General features: G+C 26.9%; 1 protein-coding gene across 1 annotated transcript in view; it reads right to left on the bottom strand.

Moving 5' to 3' along the window:
• LOC136091369 (uncharacterized) overlaps window positions 1-21,686 on the bottom strand; it is a 49,018-nt gene that overhangs the window by 26,100 nt on the left and 1,232 nt on the right. The window contains exons 2-3 of the mRNA XM_065818843.1: window positions 9,106-9,162; window positions 2,562-2,727 (exon numbers count right to left, since the gene is read on the bottom strand). Of these exons, the coding sequence (XP_065674915.1) occupies window positions 2,562-2,727; window positions 9,106-9,162 (223 nt within the window). The remainder of the gene's footprint in view (window positions 1-2,561; window positions 2,728-9,105; window positions 9,163-21,686) is intronic.

Genomic DNA, 21,686 nt, shown 5'->3' with positions numbered 1-21,686 from the left:
TTTGTGAAAGGTGATACGATAAGGAATGTAACTGTAAGTGTGGACGGTACATGGCAAAAATGCAGATATTCATTCCTTAATGGCGTGGCGACTGTTGTTTCTAACAGTAAATGTGTCGATACCCAAACACTGTCCAAAAACTGTAAAGGTTGCAAATACTAGAAGTTAAAAAGAGAATCGTCTGCCTATAATATAACTGCCTATAATAAACTTCACATAACTGTAGCATTAACCTTAAAGTAAGTGCTGAGGCAACGGATTCAGCTGGCGCCCTTTCAAAGTTTAAACGTTTTAAACAGTTTACGATATACAAAATGCAGAAATAATGGTGATAGTAAATTATTTAAAGATATATTTGATGCAGACCCATACCCGGGATATTTAATTGTAAAAAGTAAATGTGTTGGACATGTTCAGAAAAGTGTTGCATCGCGATTAAGAGCTTTGAAAGTTAGTTACAAGGGCAAACTATTAAGTGATGGTAAGCGACTGACTGGCAAGAGAAGAATGACTGATAAAGTTATTAATACGCTTCAGAATTTTTATAGCATGGCCATGCGTGAAAATAAAAGTGATATATATGGCATAAAAAAAAGTTTTGCTGCACTCATACATCATTGTTTAGCAAACGATGATCCTGAAGGTTATCATAAATTTTGCCCTCAAACTATTGAATCCTGATGTAAGTACCAATTGGATAAGCTAAAAAATACTTCTAAATACAAGGACAGTATATCTCTACCCAAGGCTATAAGTGATATAATCAAAGCAATTTTTTACTTGGAAAGAACTTGGTTCAAACAACTTTTTTAAAAGATGTTTAGGTGGGGAGACTCAAAATATCAATGAGTCATTGAATAATATTATATGGTCGCGTGCTCCAAAAACTGTTTATGCTGGTAGAAGTATAATTGAGATTGCTGCAGCATCAGCAGTTTTATTATTTAACGATGAATCAAATGGTATTTTGGAAGTTTTTAAAAATTTGAATATTCATAATAATAAAGTTCAAATACAAAGTTTAACTGAAAAAGACAAACTGCGTATTAATCAAGTAAACAAAAAGTCAACCGATTCAGGAAAAAGGCAACGAAAAAAGTTATGAGCCAATAGAAGAGGTTTTGATGATAAAAATAATGAAGAAAAGGGTGAAATTTATGAAAAAGGAGACTTTTGAATCATTTTTATATACTTTTCATATAATATTTTTAGTTATTTTTCTTTATTTACTGTTTTTATAAATTATATTTTTTAATTTTCTGTCGAAGGATGTAAATTATATATTCTACCGATTGTTTTAAAATTTGGCTCAGTTTTTTCTAAGATGATTGTTTACGATCTGACAATTTTGAAAATAAAAAAAAAAAATTATTATATGAGTTATTTTGAAAAATAACCCCTCTTTACTTAATAATTGAAAATCAAATGTTATTACGTTAAATAACCAAAGTTATTAAACGTAATAATCTTCCATTATATGCATTGAAAACATATTTTCTTAATTTAAAAAAGTTATTAATTATTGATTTCCTTGTTTTTAGGATTTCGTTTTAATAAAAGAACTTTTTTTAACAATGGAGTTTTTTTTGATTGCCATTTAACACTAGGAAAAACTCTCTAAATCAAGGAAATTGATTTTCAAGGAGTTATTTCCTTACTTTAACTAAGGAATCATTTCTATAATTTTTCCTTAAAATTTTTGGTAGCGTAATTAAATAAATTCAACAAAATATTCTTCAGTCTTTTTGATTTTTAATTATGCTTTAGTTATGGTACAAAAAATGTTTTCAGTTAAACAGAATAAAACTAACTTATTTCATTGCTTTTATGCGCTCGTTTAATTACGTCATAATCTAGTTTTGTTTTAATTTTTTTGTCAGTTTAAATTGTTAGTATACAAATAATAAACTATTAAAAGTACTTTACAAATATATTTATACAAAGCGTGATAAGAGTGTAAACTAGTTTTAATGCACCTTTAATGATACTTGTGAAACAAGTTCTTCCACAAACTAAAACCTGAATTTTATAAAATGAAAACTATAATCAAAATTTGATTAGGGTGATCTAACCCTTACCTAGACCCTAAACTGACCAATCATAATCAAAACCTTTACCAAAACCATTATAAACCCTAAACCGGCATATGGTTTATTTTTTTATTTTTTTCGGAGGGCCTGAATTACTTCTGTAGTAATTGTAACATGATCAAAAAAGCAAATAAATCATTTCTGTTACAGCGCTTAAAGTAATGATAACCTTTAGTAAATATTTTAAAGACTAGTTTTAAAATTTTTTGTACATTTTTGGTAGGCGTATTAATATGGTAAGCTAATAGTATGTCAACTTATAATTCTTATTAGAGGTATATTAAACTTTGTCATAGTCATATCGTACTAACATTATGTCACAAAGCAATTCAGTTTATATAACAAATTTAGGGGCAAAGAATTTAAGGTTGTTGTCAATGTTTCATTAACGACATTTTCTAAAATTAGTAGCCTTTTTTGTAATGAAAACATATAAATAAATATCAATTTAATGTTAAATATAATAATCACCTGTCACTGGGGTACCCTGGCAGTAGCATGTGGATTCCACTTTACTATACCGACAATTGAGAGTATTAGATGCAATTTTCCAGAAGGTGACAACAAGGCCTAACAGTATTGCCGAAACACTTTCAATAATGAAACAAATGATGTTTAATACCATGAAAGCTATCATCTGCAGATTAAAATTAAACGTTAAATGATTTACTTTTAACGTTAAAAGGTTTACTTTTAACGCTAAAAGATTTACTTTTAACGCTAAAAGATTTACTTTTAACGCTAAAAGATTTACTTTTAACGCTAAAAGATTTACTTTTAACGCTAAAAGATTTACTTTTAACGCTAAAAGATTTACTTTTAACGCTAAAAGATTTACTTTTAACGCTAAAAGATTTACTTTTAACGCTAAAAGATTTACTTTTAACGCTAAAAGATTTACTTTTAACGCTAAAAGATTTACTTTTAACGCTAAAAGATTTACTTTTAACGCTAAAAGATTTACTTTTAACGCTAAAAGATTTACTTTTAACGCTAAAAGATTTATTTTTAACGCTAAAAGATTTACTTTTAACTCTAAAAGATTTACTTTTAACGCTAAAAGATTTACTTTTAACGCTAAAAGATTTACTTTTAACGCTAAAAGATTTACTTTTAACGCTAAAAGATTTACTTTTAACTCTAAAAGATTTACTTTTAACGCTAAAAGATTTACTTTTAACGCTAAAAGATTTACTTTTAACGCTAAAAGATTTACTTTTAACGTTAAAAGATTTACTTTTAACGTTAAAAGATTTACTTTTAACGTTGAAATATTTACTTTTAACGTTGAAAGATTTACTTTTAACGTTAAAAGATTTACTTTTAACGTTAAAAGGTTTACTTTTAACGTTAAAAACGTTTTTAAGTGTAAAATTTTTTCCATTTACCGTTTTTAAAAAAACTTTTAACGTTAAAAGTAAGACTTTTAACGTCAAAAGTAATAGAGCATTTAAAAGGAAGTTCACGCTTCCTTCCTTACCAATGTTATAAAACTTGCCAAGAGGTGGCGTTGATCCACGGATCTAGCTTCTGAGGCAAGCGCGCTAACCACTGTGCTACGGCTGCTAAAAATTTTATTGTTATAAAATGACGGTTTATACTTGCTTATAAAAGAAACTCGCTTGTACAAAAAAAAAATTTACCATTCGCGATAAATACGTTTGTAAAGGTATTTAACACAAATTTAATAGTGCTCCTGAAGTCATATAATAAAATCAGAATAAATGTTTATAACATATATATTCGAATAAAAAAAAATATCAAACACTACCCAGCTAACATTGCTTTAGTGGATTTGCAGTGGTCCGACCCAGTAAGCGCAGGACGTTTTTAAAACGTTTAAAAAACCTATTAAAACAAATATTAACGTTTTTTTAACATTTTAAAAACGATCTGTTCTTACTTGGTATATAGACATTTTATTTATAACATTATATTAACATACACACACACACACACACACACACACACACACACACACACACACACACACACACACACACACACACACACATATATATATATATATATATTCATAGATATGAATATGATAGCCACGCTAGGTTTTCTAACTTAAAGCAAGCGAAACAGTTCCAAACAATCCTTAACAGAAATCATCCTTCTTTAAAATATACTAATGAAGTTGAAAACAAAAATAAGATACTTTACTTTTTGGATACAACTGTTATTAATAATACACAAGGAAAATATGAGTTCAAGGTTTATAGGAAAGATGCTATAATCAATATCCAAATCACGATTCCAAAATTTTAAAAGCAATATTCAATACACAGAGCATACTCAATATGCAGCGAAAACCATTTAAAAGATGAGATAGAATTTTTAATTCGAGTGTTTACTGAAAATGGGTACAATGAAAAAATGCTAAAAGATATTTCTTATCAGGTTCGAAAAAAACGTTTAGCAAATAAAAATGAAATTCTATCAAACAATACCCAAGGTTCTCGATGATAAGACTTATTCAGTCTTCTACGAGTTCCCTATAACAATATAATTTATCTTAACAAGTCCTTCATAATATTTTTAACTAATGCTTCCTCAATTTATTTATTTTTTCAATTGTTTCTTCTTTTTTAACTGAGTATTATTTTTTCTGTTAAATGTATTTTATCAGCATTTGGTTAAATATAATCTTTTGTAACGGAAATATATTTTGCTTATATTACGATGTTAAAAATTTGTAACTAATATCTCGTTGTGAAAATGTAAATAAATAAAAATAAAAATAAAAAAAAACTTCAATAACCCTCCTACAATCTCTTTACCATGGCTACCAATAATATCTCCCAGACTTAGAAGAATATTCAGAAAAGTTGATTACAGAACTGTTTTTAAATTAAATGCTAACCTAAAATCGCTATAAACGTCTTAAAGTAAATCAAAATTACCATGCAACAGCTAACCAAGAACCTATTTAGTTAAGTGCATATACTCCAAAGTGTATGTCGGTATATCAAAACTTCAAATACGAACAAGGGTTAAACAACGCCAAATTTTTGACTGAATGCAAGTTAAACCAGTCTGCATTAGCTTTGCATCAAGTAAAGTAAAATGAGGACATTGAATGAGATAAAGCCGAAACACTTAAAGTTGAGGACAAAAAATTTAAAAGAAAAGTCCGTGAAGCCTTGGAGATGCAAAAACATCAATGTCTCCAATGTACGGTGGTATAAATTTGGGCAATGGACAATATGTTAAAACGAATTTTATGACTTCTTTTTTTTCATACTTAAGTAAAAGAAGCCATTATAAAGGTGACGTCAAAATTTAAAATTTTTGTTGTTATTTAACGGTCTCAATTTTTGTAATTATCCTATATTATATGCTGATGATGCCGGTGTCTATAATCCGGCGAAAATTTCAAATAACTTATTTAGTATTGAGAGAATTTGTATCATCTGATGTTTTAAATTAGTTTATGTTGGGTTGGGGAATAAGTATTATTCGGATTATTTAAAGAATTCCCTTGTTGTTCAGCAAAGTGTTTGTATTTATTACACAGTGCCTTTTCTGCTCTACAGAACTGTGTTATTTTTTTTTTTAAATATTTTTAGTATTTCGTATTTTCCACCCATAGAAATGGAACATCCAGGTGGCAAAAATCACCATTTTCGACTTCTAATTTTCTTCGCTTTTCATCGCGGTAAAAAAGCAGCTGAAGCCGCTCATGACATATGCAACGTGTGTGGAAAGGGTGTCACAGGTGAGCACGCAGCACAGAAATGGATTGCAAAGTTCAAAAACGGCAACTTTGACCTTAAAACATACCTCGCAGCGGACAACCCACGATAAATTCGATGAGAAGCATATCAAGGCAGGAAGATGGTCGACAAAAAAGTCGTGAATTGGCCTAAAAATTGAACTATGATCATAAGACAATCCTCAGTCATCTTCACTTAATGGGTTTTGCCAAAAAGCTTGGAGCCTGGGTGCCTAACAAGCTTAACGAAGTCAACAAAGAAAATCGTCTTCATGTTGCTGCTCAACATCTTGCGTCAATATGAAACAAAGAAAGGAGTGGGTGGCCTTAAGAGACACGCCGACGCTGAGAGTCAAGCAACATCTCCACCCGAAAAAGATAATATTCTGCGTTTGGTGGGACTGGGAAAGCATGATACACTGGGAAAACTTGAAAGGAACCCAACGATCAACAAAGAGCTCTACATTGCCCAAATACGCCGCTTAAATGAGGCTATGCGACTGAAAAGATCGGACCGACAAGGCCAAGTCATCTTGCTCCACAACAATGCCAGACCTTTGTTGCACAAGTCGTCAAATCCGGACTCCAAGGGCTCGAATAGGAGGTTCTTCAACATCCATCGTACTCTCCGGACCTTGCGCCAACAGATTATTAACTTTTCCGCTCCTTGTTAAATCAAATGAGGGGTATTAACTTCAACGCCGAAGAGGACCTCAAACACTGGCTCAACAACTTCTTTGACACCAGACCGGGAGAGTTTTGGCGGAGCGGCATAAACGAATTGGTTAAGAGGTGGGAGGAGGTTTTAAACAGTAACGGCGTATACATAATTGATTAATTTATTGCCATAATTATTGCTTTTTGTTTAAAAAAAAGCTCTTTGAAAAAAACCGAAGGAACTTATTCCCCAACCCAATATATATACTCTTGTAAAAGATGACAACATTTAAATCACATTTATATATATATATATATATATATATATATATATATATACCGTCGGTTGACAAGTAAAACTCATTAAGTACAGTTTCATGGGAAATTTACTTTTATGCACTGTGATGCCCAAATATTAACAACATATTGCAAGAAAAAGTAACTAAGTGTGTAAATCAATCCGAAATATTAGTATTTTATCTAAAGATATCATTAATTGCTGTTTCGCAAGTTCTTACAGCAGGTAAAACTAACTATAACTTGATTATCTCAAATTAGCTGCAGTGTCACTTAATGTGTTTTACTTGTCAATATATATATATATATATATATATATATATATATATATATATATATATATATATATATATATATATATATATATATATATACAAATATATATATGTATAGGTGTATATTAGCCTATTGTAACCAAAGTTGAAACCTAGGGACACTATACTTTGCATTCTTTGTCATTTACATCTTGATTAATTAAATTAAACATAAATAAACTTTAACATAATCAATTACAAATTAATTATGTTTAAAGTTTCAGCTCTTTAGGTTCTGTGTAACAGGATCACGTTGAACTCAAACTCTTTTTTATTTTGTTCATATTTTTTATATAAACTTTTTAAATAAACTGTGTAATATTAGCAAAAAATATCGAAAACTTAATAGTCTATAAAAAAAAGATTTTTATCTGTTTTAAAATTATTCAAATAGCAATTATAAATCACTGTAGCAGAGACAATATCAGTTTGTCTAATTCCTACTTTGTACTTTTTGTTGTATTTGTTTAGGTTCTGTTAAAATAAGCGTGCATCTTCTTTCTCTCCTCTCTTGCTACAAACTTACCATTTTGGTTTAATCTTCAGATTTATATTCATAAACGTAATCTTGAAAAAGACGAGTTTTTCTCTTGGTGCAGTCATTTTTTACTTGCATGTTTTTTACAAACTGAAATTTTCTAAAGCTCTCCAAATCATTTCAGCAGCCAGAATTTGCCTTAATTCATTTTTGAGAAAGGTTAACATCTTTCTCAGTAAAAGGCTGTTATTCAACTTTTTACGATGCAAAAATTAGATTTATAAAGAAGCTTTAATCATTGAACTTTACCTTTTCTTCAATGGTAATATCTTGTCTGTAACTTTGGTCATCTAAATTGTTAAAAAGTATAGTGCATCAGCCATGAATCTTGCCTCAATGAATTGTTAGTTAAATTGTTAATTTAATTTTGAATACATATATTTATGTCTCATCGCATATTTCAGTAACATTTTTTGCAGTACTCAATTACGGTCACCACTGTAACTTTGGTAATCTAACAATAAAATGTTAAACAGCTTTCTTGGATACGAAGTTTATTTATCACTTGGCATCTCGTGCTTTAGTAAAACGTTTTCAAAATAAAAAATTTAATACTTAAGCAATGTTTTTGTGAAATATAAAAAATATACTAAATATAAATATAAAATATACAAAATATAAATATAAACAATACAAAATACAAATATAAAATATACAAAATATAAATATAAAATATACAAAATATAAATATAAACTATACAAAATATAAATATAAAATATACAAAATATGAATATAAACTATACAAAATATAAATATAAAATATACAAAATATAAATATAAAATATACAAAATATAAGTATAAAATATGCAAAATATAAATATAAAATATACAAAATAAAAATATAAAGTATACAAAATATAAATATAAATAATACAAAATATAAATATAAAATATACAAAATAATAATATAAAATGTACAAAATAATAATATAAAATATACAAAATATAAATATAAAATATACAAAATATAAATATAAAATATACAAAATATAAATATAAAATATACAAAATATAAATATAAAATATACAAAATATAAATATAAAATATACAAAATATAAATATAAAATATACAAAATATAAATATAAAATATACAAAATAATAATATAAAATATACAAAATATAAATATAAAATATACAAAATATAAATATAAAATATACAAAATATAAATATAAAATATACAAAATATAAATATAAAAATTATAGCTATAAAAATGTGTATTTTCTAGTGGTCTAAGTTATAAAAGTTAAAAATTTAAGAAAATTGTTGTTAAGAATTCATAAATAGATAATTGCATTTAAATTATAATTTTGGACATTCATTTTTTTTTTTTTTTAATTTCTTTTTTTACAATATAAATTAAAAATATAAATATCTGTTTCCTAAAAACCTTTAAGTGACCAAATTTAGGCAATATTACGCTACAATATATTCTAATACATTTAGATTAAAATTTTATAAACGATAAAATAAAATCAAACTTACACAGCAGCGGTTTTTCGTAAAACCAGATACAAGGCCAAGTATTCCAGGAATAAGAAACTAAAGTATATTTATAGACAACTTTACATTTAAATGAAAAAATAACTTTATTGTCTTGAATATACTAATAATAAAAAAAAACTAGTAAATAAAATCTAAATTTTAAAAAGTCCTCCGTTTGCAAAATCAGCAAAGAATCATGGAAATCATCAAAATCATTTAAGAATCATGGAAGTTAGAAATCATCAGAATTTATAAAGCCATGTATGTTTTATTACATTAATGCTTACAATTTTTTGTTTTTAATTTTTTATTAAACTTTCTTGTTTACTTTTCTACTTTCTGTAAAAAGAGTAAATATATAAATAAATAAAAAAAATATAACTTATTAAGTATTGTTAAAAAGGTAGTTAACAATGACGTTTTTGTGTAAAACGTTACTGTCAATATTACCCGCGATATGACGGACCCTATTATCAACATTATTAGCGTTGATAATTAAGTGAATAAAATGAAATGATAAAATTTGTTTTCCGTTGCATTGCAATAAAATAACTTTCCGTTAGGAATGTGGTCTCACATTCCTAACGGAAAGTTATTATATTGTAATGCAACGTTTCCGTAACGGTGAAACTATTAATATTTTATCTGGTTATAAGATAGTAAATAATAATAGTTAATTTCACGGAATGAAAACCATTTTTGAAAAGTGTTATTCTTTTTGTTTTAGAAAGTTTTAAACATGGAACAGAAACTAACCGTAACTTTTTTCTGAGTTGTGCCGGCTAAGTAATAAACTTTTTTTTGTTTATTTTTGAACCATTTTTAAACCTTAAAATCCTATTTAAAGGTCCTGATTTTATAAGTAATTTATTTAAAGGTGAGTCTAATTAATTGACAATAACTTGTTATTACTTATATGGAATTTAGAAAAATTCAGGTTTAATTTTTTTATAATGAAAGTTAACAAAAAATAACAAATTATATATTTAAATTTATAATTTACATCATGTATTTTGAAAGCAATTTATTTCTAAGTAATAATAAAAAATAAAAATTCCTTAAATATAATTAAATTTTTATACTCACAAATAATAATAATAATAATAATAATAATAATAATAATAATAACGTGATAATGGGTAAAACAAACTTTTTTTACTTTTTTAAAATTTAATTAAAAACTTTTTTTTAGGTTTTTTCCGTATCATTAAATAATTTCTTTATACTTGTAGAAAAAAAAAAAAAAAAGTACGTTTAAAAACGAATAAAGTAATCGCAGTGAAAAACATGTTTGGTTTTTTGTGCCAACATTTCGAACCTTTGTAACTACTCCTTTTTTCGTGGTAATGAGTCAAGATACCGCAAAACCACAATGCACGCTTTAAAGTATACTTTGACAGTTTTTTTCTGGATTTATATTGTACAATCGCCCATGAAAACAATAATTTCTAATTTGAAAACAACTTAATACATTTTTCTTTAAAATTTAAAAATAATATACGAGTTTGATAACTTTACTTTGTAGTCAAAGAAGTAAAAGCTTAAGTTTAGCAGCTGGCAAATATTGACTTTGTATGTTGCAAACTGCTTGGCTTGCTTTTTGCCTATTATGCTGCAGCATTTCAACAGTCCAATTCTTGTCAGGAGCGGATACAGGCTGTAGCAAGTAAAGCGATTAACCTTTTCCCAGAAATGCAATCCATTATTTGTATGTTCGTGGAAGTAAACAACAAAATTAAGTCAAGTAAAATGTCAAATATTGAAAGAACTGAGATTGTCCCAATAGACTTTGGTGTACTTTATTTCACACCTTTTAAATTTTCAGTTCAAATTTTAAAAACTATATTATTGGAGTAAACTTTGCACTATACAAGACTACGCAGAAAAGATAAGTGCACCAAACAATGTTATTTAACTAAAAAACAAACAAACAAAAAAGAAGTTGGGATTTGACATGTTGTGTATCTAAATGCTTTAGCAACTAAGTAAAACTTAAAAATTTATTATTTTATGCAATTCCCAACAAAAAAAATATTGAAGAATAAAAAAAAATACTAATTTCTTATAATACTTTTTACATACTTTTACACTCTTTTAACTTGACTTCAATTATTTTGTAGCTGTCTAAGTTCAATCAATCAGGGCTAGAACCAGTAAAGGCATTAAGGATTTATAACAAGATCCCATTTTTTAGCATCACAGTTAACTTTTTCTATAAACTTTTCATGAGCAATATAATCATTTTCAATTCTCGACTTACAAGCTTGTGATTGTAAACTACTATCACAGTTTCTTATAAGCTTTTTTATCAATGAAGTTGTAGGAGTATTATTTCTACGGTTTATAACTGTACCAAAATTTGATGCAGTAAGTTTTTTATTTTGTTCTTCAATCCATTTTTATTTTTGAATTTTTTTTTTATTCCTGATTTCATTTGAATTATTTTCTCAACATTGATTAACATTATGGCAAGCTTTAATTTTCCACAGTCAAAATAGTTTTAATTAATAGTTTTCACAAATCGATACAATGTGTTCGCGAATGGCGGATATGCCTATCCAACGGTTTTTAGGAGAGAAAAAAAAGAAAAGAAGAAAGAAGTTATTTGAATAAAAAGAAAAAATTTATTAATATAAAGAAAGATAAAGGCATCAGCAAATTATATGTAAAAGTCAAAAAGTAAACTTCTAATTGCTTGTTTGAATAAAAAATTATTTAAAGTTATAAAATATACAATAAATGAGTAACCAATAAAATATAGACCTGCTAAAAAGAAAAAAAAAGAAAGAAAGAAAGAACAACAAAGAAATTCGAATTTAGAAAAAGGACTCTTTTTTATTTGCCACCCATCAGCAAGTCAAGTAAAAAGTATAATAAATAAAGAAGTTTAAGAATTTACGGTTATTCTTGGAGTTGCATTAACTTTTTTATTTTTATTTTACTGTTTTTTCTTTTTTTTCTTAGTTAATTCAATTTATTTTCTTTTTTACATATCTATTTTATCATTTTATCATATCTATTATTATTTACATTATTACTAGCTATATAATTGCATATTTTATTATTAAGTGTTAGTATTTATAGTATTTACATTTTTATTACACATTACTACTACTTTTGCTATTACGTCACTAATGTTATTATTATTGCTCATTTTGTGATTGTTATTATCATTGTTTTTGTTATTTTTATCCGTTATTATTATTTTATTGTTAATATTTTTATCATAAACTTCATCATTGTTATATTACTGTATAGTTACTACTATTGTTATATTGTTTCTGTTGGAATAATCTTATTAATACCAATATCTTTATTTCTAAACAAATTTCTTCTTATTATGTCTTAACTCTGCAAAACTTGTGATAAAAATATTCGTGCTAATCATCATTCACTTCAATGCAACCACTGCCTAAGTTTAATCTACAAGAAATGTAGTTCTTTAAATAATAATGATTTTAGTTTATTAAAAAACTCTTCCGTGAATTATTGGCTCTGTATTACATGCTGCAACAGTATTTTTCCATTTAGTTCTATATCGGATAATGAACTACTTCTTCAAACTTTAATCGACAATATATTACATCTCAATGATCTGCCAAATAACCTTTCCCTCTTTCCTTGCTTGCGAGAGTCTAATACTTTTAATCAACTTATAAATTTTATAAAATTTAACAAATAATTACTTTACTTATCAGCTAAATAACAATTAGGACGATGATATGAACATAGTTGAGAACCCAATCAATTGTAAATACATTGACATCGAAAAATTTAACTCTTTAAATATCAATATTAATTGTTTTTCTCTATTTCATTTAAATATCGCTTCATTAGTTAAACATTTTGACGAATTAACTTCACTTTTACCTCTAGTAAATTACGAATTTAGTATAATCGGAATTACAGAAACTAACTAAAATCTGACTTACTGCCAACAACTCCAATAAACCTTCGTGGATATGTTTATGAACATACTCCAACAAAAACTTCATCTAAGGTGCTTTACTTTATATATCTAATAAACTAGTTTATAAATCTAGAAATGATTTACTTATGTACAAACCTCAATTCTTAGAGTCTGTATTTATTGAAACCATTTTCCCTAAAAAAGTCTAATATCATAGCTGGCTGTGTTTATCGCCATCCTAACATGGATATTAATGAATTTATTGTTTCATATTTAGCTATTCCATTTGAAAAATTTGCTGTTGAAAAAAATAAAACTATCTTTATAATGGGTGATTTTAATATAGATCTTATAAAAGCAAACTCAGATAATTCAATCTCGGAGTATTTGAACACCATTGCTTCAAACAACTTTTTTCCTTTTATATCTTAACCGACAAGAATTACCAATCACTCATGTACTTAAATTGATAATATATTTTCTAATTCAACTTCTAAAGATATCTTTTCCGGCAACGTAACTATTAGAATATCGGATCATTTGCCACAGTTTCTAATTTATTTATCTTTAAAAAAAGAAATATTAATTCTCGTAAAAGCAATATTCTTCTTCGAAACTTCAAAAAATTAAATAGTGAAGAATTTAGGAATGATTACTTGAAAATCAACTGGGATAAAGGAATCAAAGTTTCCAAATAGTAATACAAATAAATCATATGAAGATTTCTTCACTACCTTTAACCTTTGACTCTCTTCTAGACAAACACGCACCGCAAAAAAAAACTAAGTAATCGTGGCTTAACTCGGAGCCTTAAACCATGGATTACTTCAGCAATTTTAACCTTGATAAAAAAACGAAACAATATACTTAAGAAGTCCCTTAAAACAAAAATTCTTCATGACAATCTAATTCTTGAAAAAGCTTACAAAACCTATAGAAATTTACTCTTAACACTTATTCGAAAAAGCAAAAAAAACACTTTTCTAATTACTTTACTACCAATAGCAATATTTTGAGAGCTATGTGGAAGGGTATTAGAAATCTTTTGAATATACATTCGGATGATATCTCATATCCATCTTGTATATCATATAAAATTTTCTATCTTCAATACCATTATAAGAGGTCCAGTTAAAATCTCGGAAATTTTCAACTCCTTTTTAATTTCAATCCCTGAAGAACTGCAAACTTAATTAATTCATCCCAAACTAACTTCCATAAGTATTTAAAAACATCAAATCCTGACTCTGGTCCAAACAGCGTTCCAACCTTTATTCTAAAACTTCTTGCTAATGATATTTCTTCAGTAATTTCTAAACTATTTAATCTCTCATTCGCTACTGGTATATTCCCTAATATTTTAAAAACTGAATCTGTTAAACCAATCCATAAAAAGGACTCAAAACTTTACTGCAATGACTATAGAGCAATATCATTATTATCAAATATTAGGAAAACTCTTGAAAAATTAATGTATTCTTGTATCTACCACTTTCTTGATAATTCTAAGTGTCTCTACGGCCGCCAGTTTGGATTTCGTTTAAAACACTCTACTTCTCATGCGCTTATTAGCATAACTGAAATGATTAGTGGTGCGATTGATAGTGGTTCTTTTGCTTGTGGCGTCTTTATTGATCTACAAAAAGCATTTGATACAGTTGACCATAAGATTTTAATTGAAAAATTGTATCACTATGGTATACATAGTATCGCAAATGATTGGTTTTCATCCTATTTTAAAAATCGTACTCAGTTAGTCTTAATTGGTTTTAATTAATGGGTTTCAATTCAAAAGTAAAAGTACGGTGTGCCACAGGGTTTTGTTCTAGGTCCTTTACTGTTTTTAATATACATTTACGATCTGTCTCACTCTATACATAATTCGGTTGTTCACCATTTCGCTGACGGCACTAATCTTCTATCACTCGTGCTGCTATGTAAAAAAGTTAATTCAGACCTCCATTATTTGTGTCATTGGTTAAATAGTAACCGTCTTTCTCTAAATATCAATAAAACTGATTTTATTATTTTTCACCCTACAAAAAAAAGATTGATAGTGATAATGTGAAAATTAAATTTAACGGGAAAAGACTTTTCCCATCTAAATATATAAAATACCTCGGGCTATTTCTTGACAAAAATCTATCATGGTACTATCAAATAATTCAATTAAATAAAAAACTCTTACGTGCCAATAGTATGTTGTCATTACTACGTCAAAATGTTCCCCAACATATTCTAATATCAATTTACAATTCCTTGTTCTCCTCGCATCTTAGTTATTGTTGCACTGTTTGAGGTCATAAAGGTAGTTTTATATTATATCATATAAACAGTTTACAACCCACTTCTATAAGAATTATGACATTTTCTCCTTTACGATCTAATATCGAAAATGGGTTTTCTGATTTAAAAGTTCTAAAATTTCAAGATCTTGTAAAACTTTATAATTGTCTCTTTGTGTTTGATTTTCTTCAAAATAAACTACCAATTTTTTTAAATAATTTATTTATTAAAACAAGTGACACACATAAATATTACACTTGAAATACTAAAAATTTTAACTTGCACACTTCCTTTTTCAACACTATCAAATATGGCAAGCTCTCTATAAAACAATAATGTATTTCTCACTGGAACCAAATAATATCATTTATAAAAAAAAAGGTTTTAACTAAATACACTTTTATTACCAACATTCTTCTTCTCGATCGAAACCAAATTAAGAAATTTATATTTGAGTATATATTTAATGAATATTAATTTTAACTTTTATTACTATTGCTTTTTTTATATTACTGTATTTATAAAGCTATGATTAATTTTATTTTATACTGTCTTCTTTAACTCTAATGATATTACTATAACACAGGTCAACAAAAAAAAAAATTTTTCTGGTGCCGAGCAAACAATTTGTTTTTTGTATAGCATTTCTCATTTTGATTTCAAATATGCAACTCTTTTTTTACCATCAGGTCAAGTTGTAAAGATATTTAGGTTCAAATCTTAAGTATTTAGGGTAAAGTCCCTAATATTGTCGAAAAAAAAGTTATTCAAAAGTATGTCAACCTGGGTCTCAAAAGAAGCGTATTTTCATAGAGATTTTTAAAATGTTATTCATTTGTAATAAAAATAAGTATTTTGTGTATGTTTGGTGAATAACATTCTGTTGACTTTTTTTTAAGGGTCTTTAGCATTTTTTCACATAATTTTTTTGTTAATAAATTTTAAGGAAAAATATTTATGTTTTCTAAAATCTCTATGAAAATACGCTTCTTTTGAGACCCAGGTTGACATACTTTTGAATAACTTTTTTTTCGACAATATTAAGGACTTTACCCTAAATACTTAAGATTTGAACCTAAATGTCTTTACAACTTGACCTGATGGTAAAAAAAGAGTTACATATTTTAAATCAAAATGAGAAATGCTATACAAAAAACAAATTGTTTGCTCGGCACCAGAAAAAAAATTTTTTTTTGTTGACCTGTGTAATCATTAATTTAACTTTGTTTTATAAATCTAATATTTTTTATGTTTTTTTTTTTTTTTTTGTTCTTTATTACAATATTTAACACAATATTTACAAACATATCAATAAGAAAAATTACATGCAAAGAAATTGTTAAAAATAAATAAATAAAAATAAAGAATAAAGATAAAGAACGCGGGAACTCAAAGAAGACCATACAGGTCTTGTCACCGAGAACCGCTGTTGAAGAACTTTGAACTTAGTAAATGTAAATAAAATAAATAAATACAAATTTTAAACTTTTCCGTTCGTGATACAAATTATTTACAAATATTACGAATTAAAATAAAAATTAAGTAAATAAATAAACAATAAATAACTACTGTACAAATAAAGTCTTTTACTTTTAACAAAAATCAAATAATGGTGTTTAAATATAGTTTCTCACATAAACTTTAAATCAATATTTTATAAAAGTAAAATATAAATGAGTGATGACAAAACTGGGTACAATTAAAAGTATATAAAAATATTTTCAATTGAGAAAATTGCTTTTATTAGTTTTCTTTTGAACTTATAATAAATCCATTCATGAGAAAAATCAAAATTTTTTAAAATTATAAACATTATTATAAACATTTACTTGATATATATTAAAAACATTTATGTTAAATAAAAGTGGCCTTGAGTGAGTAAAACGATTTTTGAAATTTATAAGACGTGCATTATGCTTCTGCTGACAATAAAGTGGATTTAATTTACTTTTATGGGTACTACCCCATGCAATATTGGCATAATTAATATGACAGTGTATAAAAGAGTAATATAATTGAGTTAATGAATGTTTGTTTAAAACACTTCTTGCTTTATATAAAACTCCAATGCTTTTTGCAATTTTATTGCATAAATGTCCGATGTGATTCTTCCATGATAGATTTTCATCTACAATGATACCTAAGAAATTTGTGAGAATTACTCTTTTTATTTGAATATAAACGATATGAAGAAGAGGCATATTACTTGGAAGTAAATGTTTTTTAAACTGTGGACGAAAGAAAATCCATTTAGTTTTATCAATGTTGAGTGCAAGTTTATTTGACTTGAACCAGTCTGATATTTTTGATAGTTCAATGTTCATATCATAAAAAAGTTTATTGATGTTATTACTAGATAGGAATAGGCTAGTATCATCAGCAAACATTATAGTTGTTAATTTTGAGACTTCATGGAGATCGTTAACATAAATCAGAAATAATAAGGGCCCTAATATAGATCCCTGTGGAACACCACAGGTTATATTTAGATAATCATGTGAAGAAGATCCGTCGACATAGACAAATTGTTTGCGATGTTTTAAATAGCTTTTTAGTAGTTTTAAAGCATTACCGGTGATACCATAATGTTCAAGTTTTTTAAACAGTATTTCATGGTCAATTGTGTCGAAAGCCTTAGATAGGTCTATAAAGACGCCTAAAGTAAACTCTGACTTTTCGAATGAATCAGTTATACTACGAGTAAGATGAATTATTGCATGTTTAGTAGAGTTATTTCTTTTAAAACCGTATTGATTTTTGTGAAGTATATTATTAACAGCAAGATGATTAGATATTTGGTTGAACAGAATTCTTTCTAAAATTTTTGAAAAAACAGTGAGGATAGATACTGGTCGGTAATTACTGACATTTGATGGTTCACCTCCTTTAAATATAGGCTTTATTTTGCCTATTTTCAGTTGATCGGGGAAAATTCCTTGATTTATAGAACATTTAAAAACTTTAAAAAGAATACGTTTTATGGTATCTCGTGTATCTATGACTATATTACAATTAATATCATCAGGACCAACTGCTTTATTAGTTTTAAGCATTTTAAAAGCACTTTCAAATTCTGAAGAAGATACTTCAAATTTATCTAAACTAGAGATTAATGGAAACACGTAATCATTTATTGGATTAATCATATTTGGAATATTTTTGACTAAATTAGGGCCAACAAACACGAAATATTTATTAATTCTCTTGCTATTTGTTTGGGTTCATATAAAAATACGCCATCAACTTTTATAGCGTTAGGCACAGAGCATAATTTTAATTTATTATTTCCAGTAATTTGACTTATAATTTGCCATGCGCATTTTGAATTATGTTTATGTTTTTCTAGTAAATCATAGTAATATTGTTTTTTAAATTTTTTTCTTTGACTTTCAAACATTTTAGCGTAATTTTTATAAATAACTTTATTTTCTGGTGTTGGTTTTTTTAAGTACTTTATATACAGTTTTTGGTTTATTTTTGAGGATTTCCTAAGATTTTTATTGACCCATGGTGACTTTAAACTTTTATTGGTTATAATAAATTCACGTTTTGGAAAATTTGCATCATATACTTCATAGAAAGTTTGAAAGAATGTATCGTATACTTCATTAGCTTCAAATGAACTGTTAATATGGTTCTAATTTATTAAAGAAAACTGATCCTTAAACGATGCTAGATTTGCATCGGTGAAAAAACGTTTGATAATGACTTTTTTATGTTGTTGTATTAATTTGTCATCAATATTAATACAGAAAAAAATAGGGAAGTGGTCAGAAACGTCACTTCTTATTATACCTTTTTTAAGAGCTTCATTAAAGATATCGGTTGTTATAATGTTGTCAATTAAGGTAGCTGAAGTTGAGGTTACTCTAGTAAGTTTGTTAATTAGTGGAATTGCTCTTTGTTCGAATAAGTCATCGTAAAATTTTTTAATGTTGTTATTAACGTGATATTCAAAACAACTTAAATTTACGCCACCAATTATATAATTTAGTTTCTTTTCCTTAAAACTCTTTTTTAAAATATCATTACACAAAAATGCATTAAAACTTTCAATATGGCCAGATGGTGGGCGATAACAGCAACTTATAAGTATGTTTTTAGAACTATTGGTTAAAGTTCAATTGTTAAAATTCCTTTATTGTCATCAGAAATACTCATCTCAGGCCTAATAAAAAACCTCAAATTTTCCGTTATATAAAAAAGTACACTTTTATTGATAGTTATAGTGATTCAATTGTAGTAATAGTTTTATGGTTATTGTCTTAATTTTTGCTAACGTTATGTTTATTTTAATAATTCTGTCATAGTTATAAACTTTACTATAATTATTTTTACCATAGTTTTTTCATTAATTTTTCTTTTTTTTTTTTTAGGTGTCACTCAATTAACTAGTTTTTAACTACATATACGTATATGAGTGACACCTAACCTTATTTATATGAGTTGATAAAATATTATTGTAAATTTCAAATTTTATGGTTAAATAAATGAATTAAATTAAATGTTCCAAACAATGTAGAACTTTTTCCATTATAACTAGGCTTAAACTTTTTAACATTTTTTCATTTACTCGTTAATAAATATTTTACAAAATTTATTTTGACCAAATTTAATTTCAATAATTAACACAGCCATTGTCGCTCCTTGGTTTAATTCAATATAATAAAAGATTTTGTTCGACTCTAATTTATTTTACATTGTTACAGAGGCGATTCTACGAATAAAATGACAGGGGTTGAATCCTCAAAAAGTACCAACTGGCTTGAAAAAAAAAAAAAAGAGGTCATCAAAACGAAAATTTAGCCGACTGAATTGTGTCAAATACCCGACTAGCCGACTAAATTCGTGAAAAAATCGACTATAACTTAAAAAAAAAAGAAGGTGTGATACCCCCCCCCTCCCTACACACACACCCGTAAAATCGCCTCCGTAAATATACAAATGTTGCAATTAGTGGAACGTTAGGGCTTTTAAAAAAGCTAGAACCAGCAGAAATATTTATAGAGTTAATTATATATTCTTTTACTTATGTATACTTGTAAAATATACTTCAAACAAGCTTCTCTAACGAAATTCAACTACAACTACGTTAAAATATTTGTTTATATTACAATGCAGTTATTCTCCTGCGGAGATATTAAAGTTTGTAAAAGATTTTGAAAATTACAATTAATTATAAGAGAGGAAACTATTATCTAGGCACGAGCAAACCACGAAATAATGAAAAATTAAAAAAACTATGTTGCGAGTTTTTGATTCTACTGTACATACAAATACCCTAATGCATTGCGTGAAATAATAATAAGGCGAAAAGTGAATTGCTACAGTCAGCTCAGTTTTGTTTTCTCTTTTTAATTTTTACATATTTTTCTTTTTTTCAGGGCTGTGGAGTCGGAGTCGCGACATTTTTAGTGGAGTCGGAGTCGCTAAATAAATTCGCGACACCGACTCCAATAGTAAAACTTCTCGGTATTGCACGTGCATGTACAAAATATTCAAATAACCTTATATTCATACTAAACCTCAAAGAACTTTTCATAAATTTGGCACAAAATAAAATGTTAACTTGTCGTGTTATATTTTCAAAGCATTTTTCAAAAATTTTGCTTTGGAGTCGGAGCTGGAGTCGGAGCTGGAGTTGGAGTCGTACTCTGAAAATTTCAATGACTGGAGTCGGAGTCGGTACTTTTTTTTACAACTCCACACCCCTGCACTATTCATGCTAAAGAGAAAAATAATTTTAACAGCAATTAGAGGTTACAAGTAGATAAAATGTGGCGCTACAAAAATTTATTCAAAATCGAAGCTGATCCAAATTTCATTCGGAAAAATGAAATGCTTCAGTGAAAAACCCATGTATTTAACGGGTTTTGTCTCACAATCCCATAAATTTTTGAAAAAATGCCAACCATTTTGCCGTGTATCAACTTAAATTAAACTGGGAGATAAATAAAATGGCAAATTGACTGTAGCAACTAGATCGGTGTTTTTTTCCAGTGACTAAATCCAGGTTTTATGTTTTTCGTAAAATCAAGACTCGAATTATTAAAACTTATTTCAACCATTTTTACTCATTTTCTTATAATAATTTGCGATATATTAGGTTTGTTATATTAAAAAATTATTTTTAAAATATTATAGCATTTAATATTTTTAAATGCAATAATATTTTAATTTTAATAATTTGTTATAACTTATACAGTTTATAATATACACTATCAAAAATGAATTAGATATTCAAACACTTATTATATTTGGGTCAGGATTTTATAAAAAACGCGAAACCTGTATTTGCTCACGGGAAAAAAGTTTCAACCTAGCAAACAATTTGGGGTAAAGGCAAAATCGCCAATTTTAAAAAAAAATCTTCTATATCTAGAAT

This window comes from Hydra vulgaris, chromosome 15, assembly GCF_038396675.1.
Source record: "Hydra vulgaris chromosome 15, alternate assembly HydraT2T_AEP".
Lineage (NCBI taxonomy): Eukaryota > Metazoa > Cnidaria > Hydrozoa > Anthoathecata > Hydridae > Hydra > Hydra vulgaris.
The sequence above is the reverse complement of the archived record's forward strand: the minus strand, read 5'-3'. Positions and strand labels throughout refer to the sequence as shown.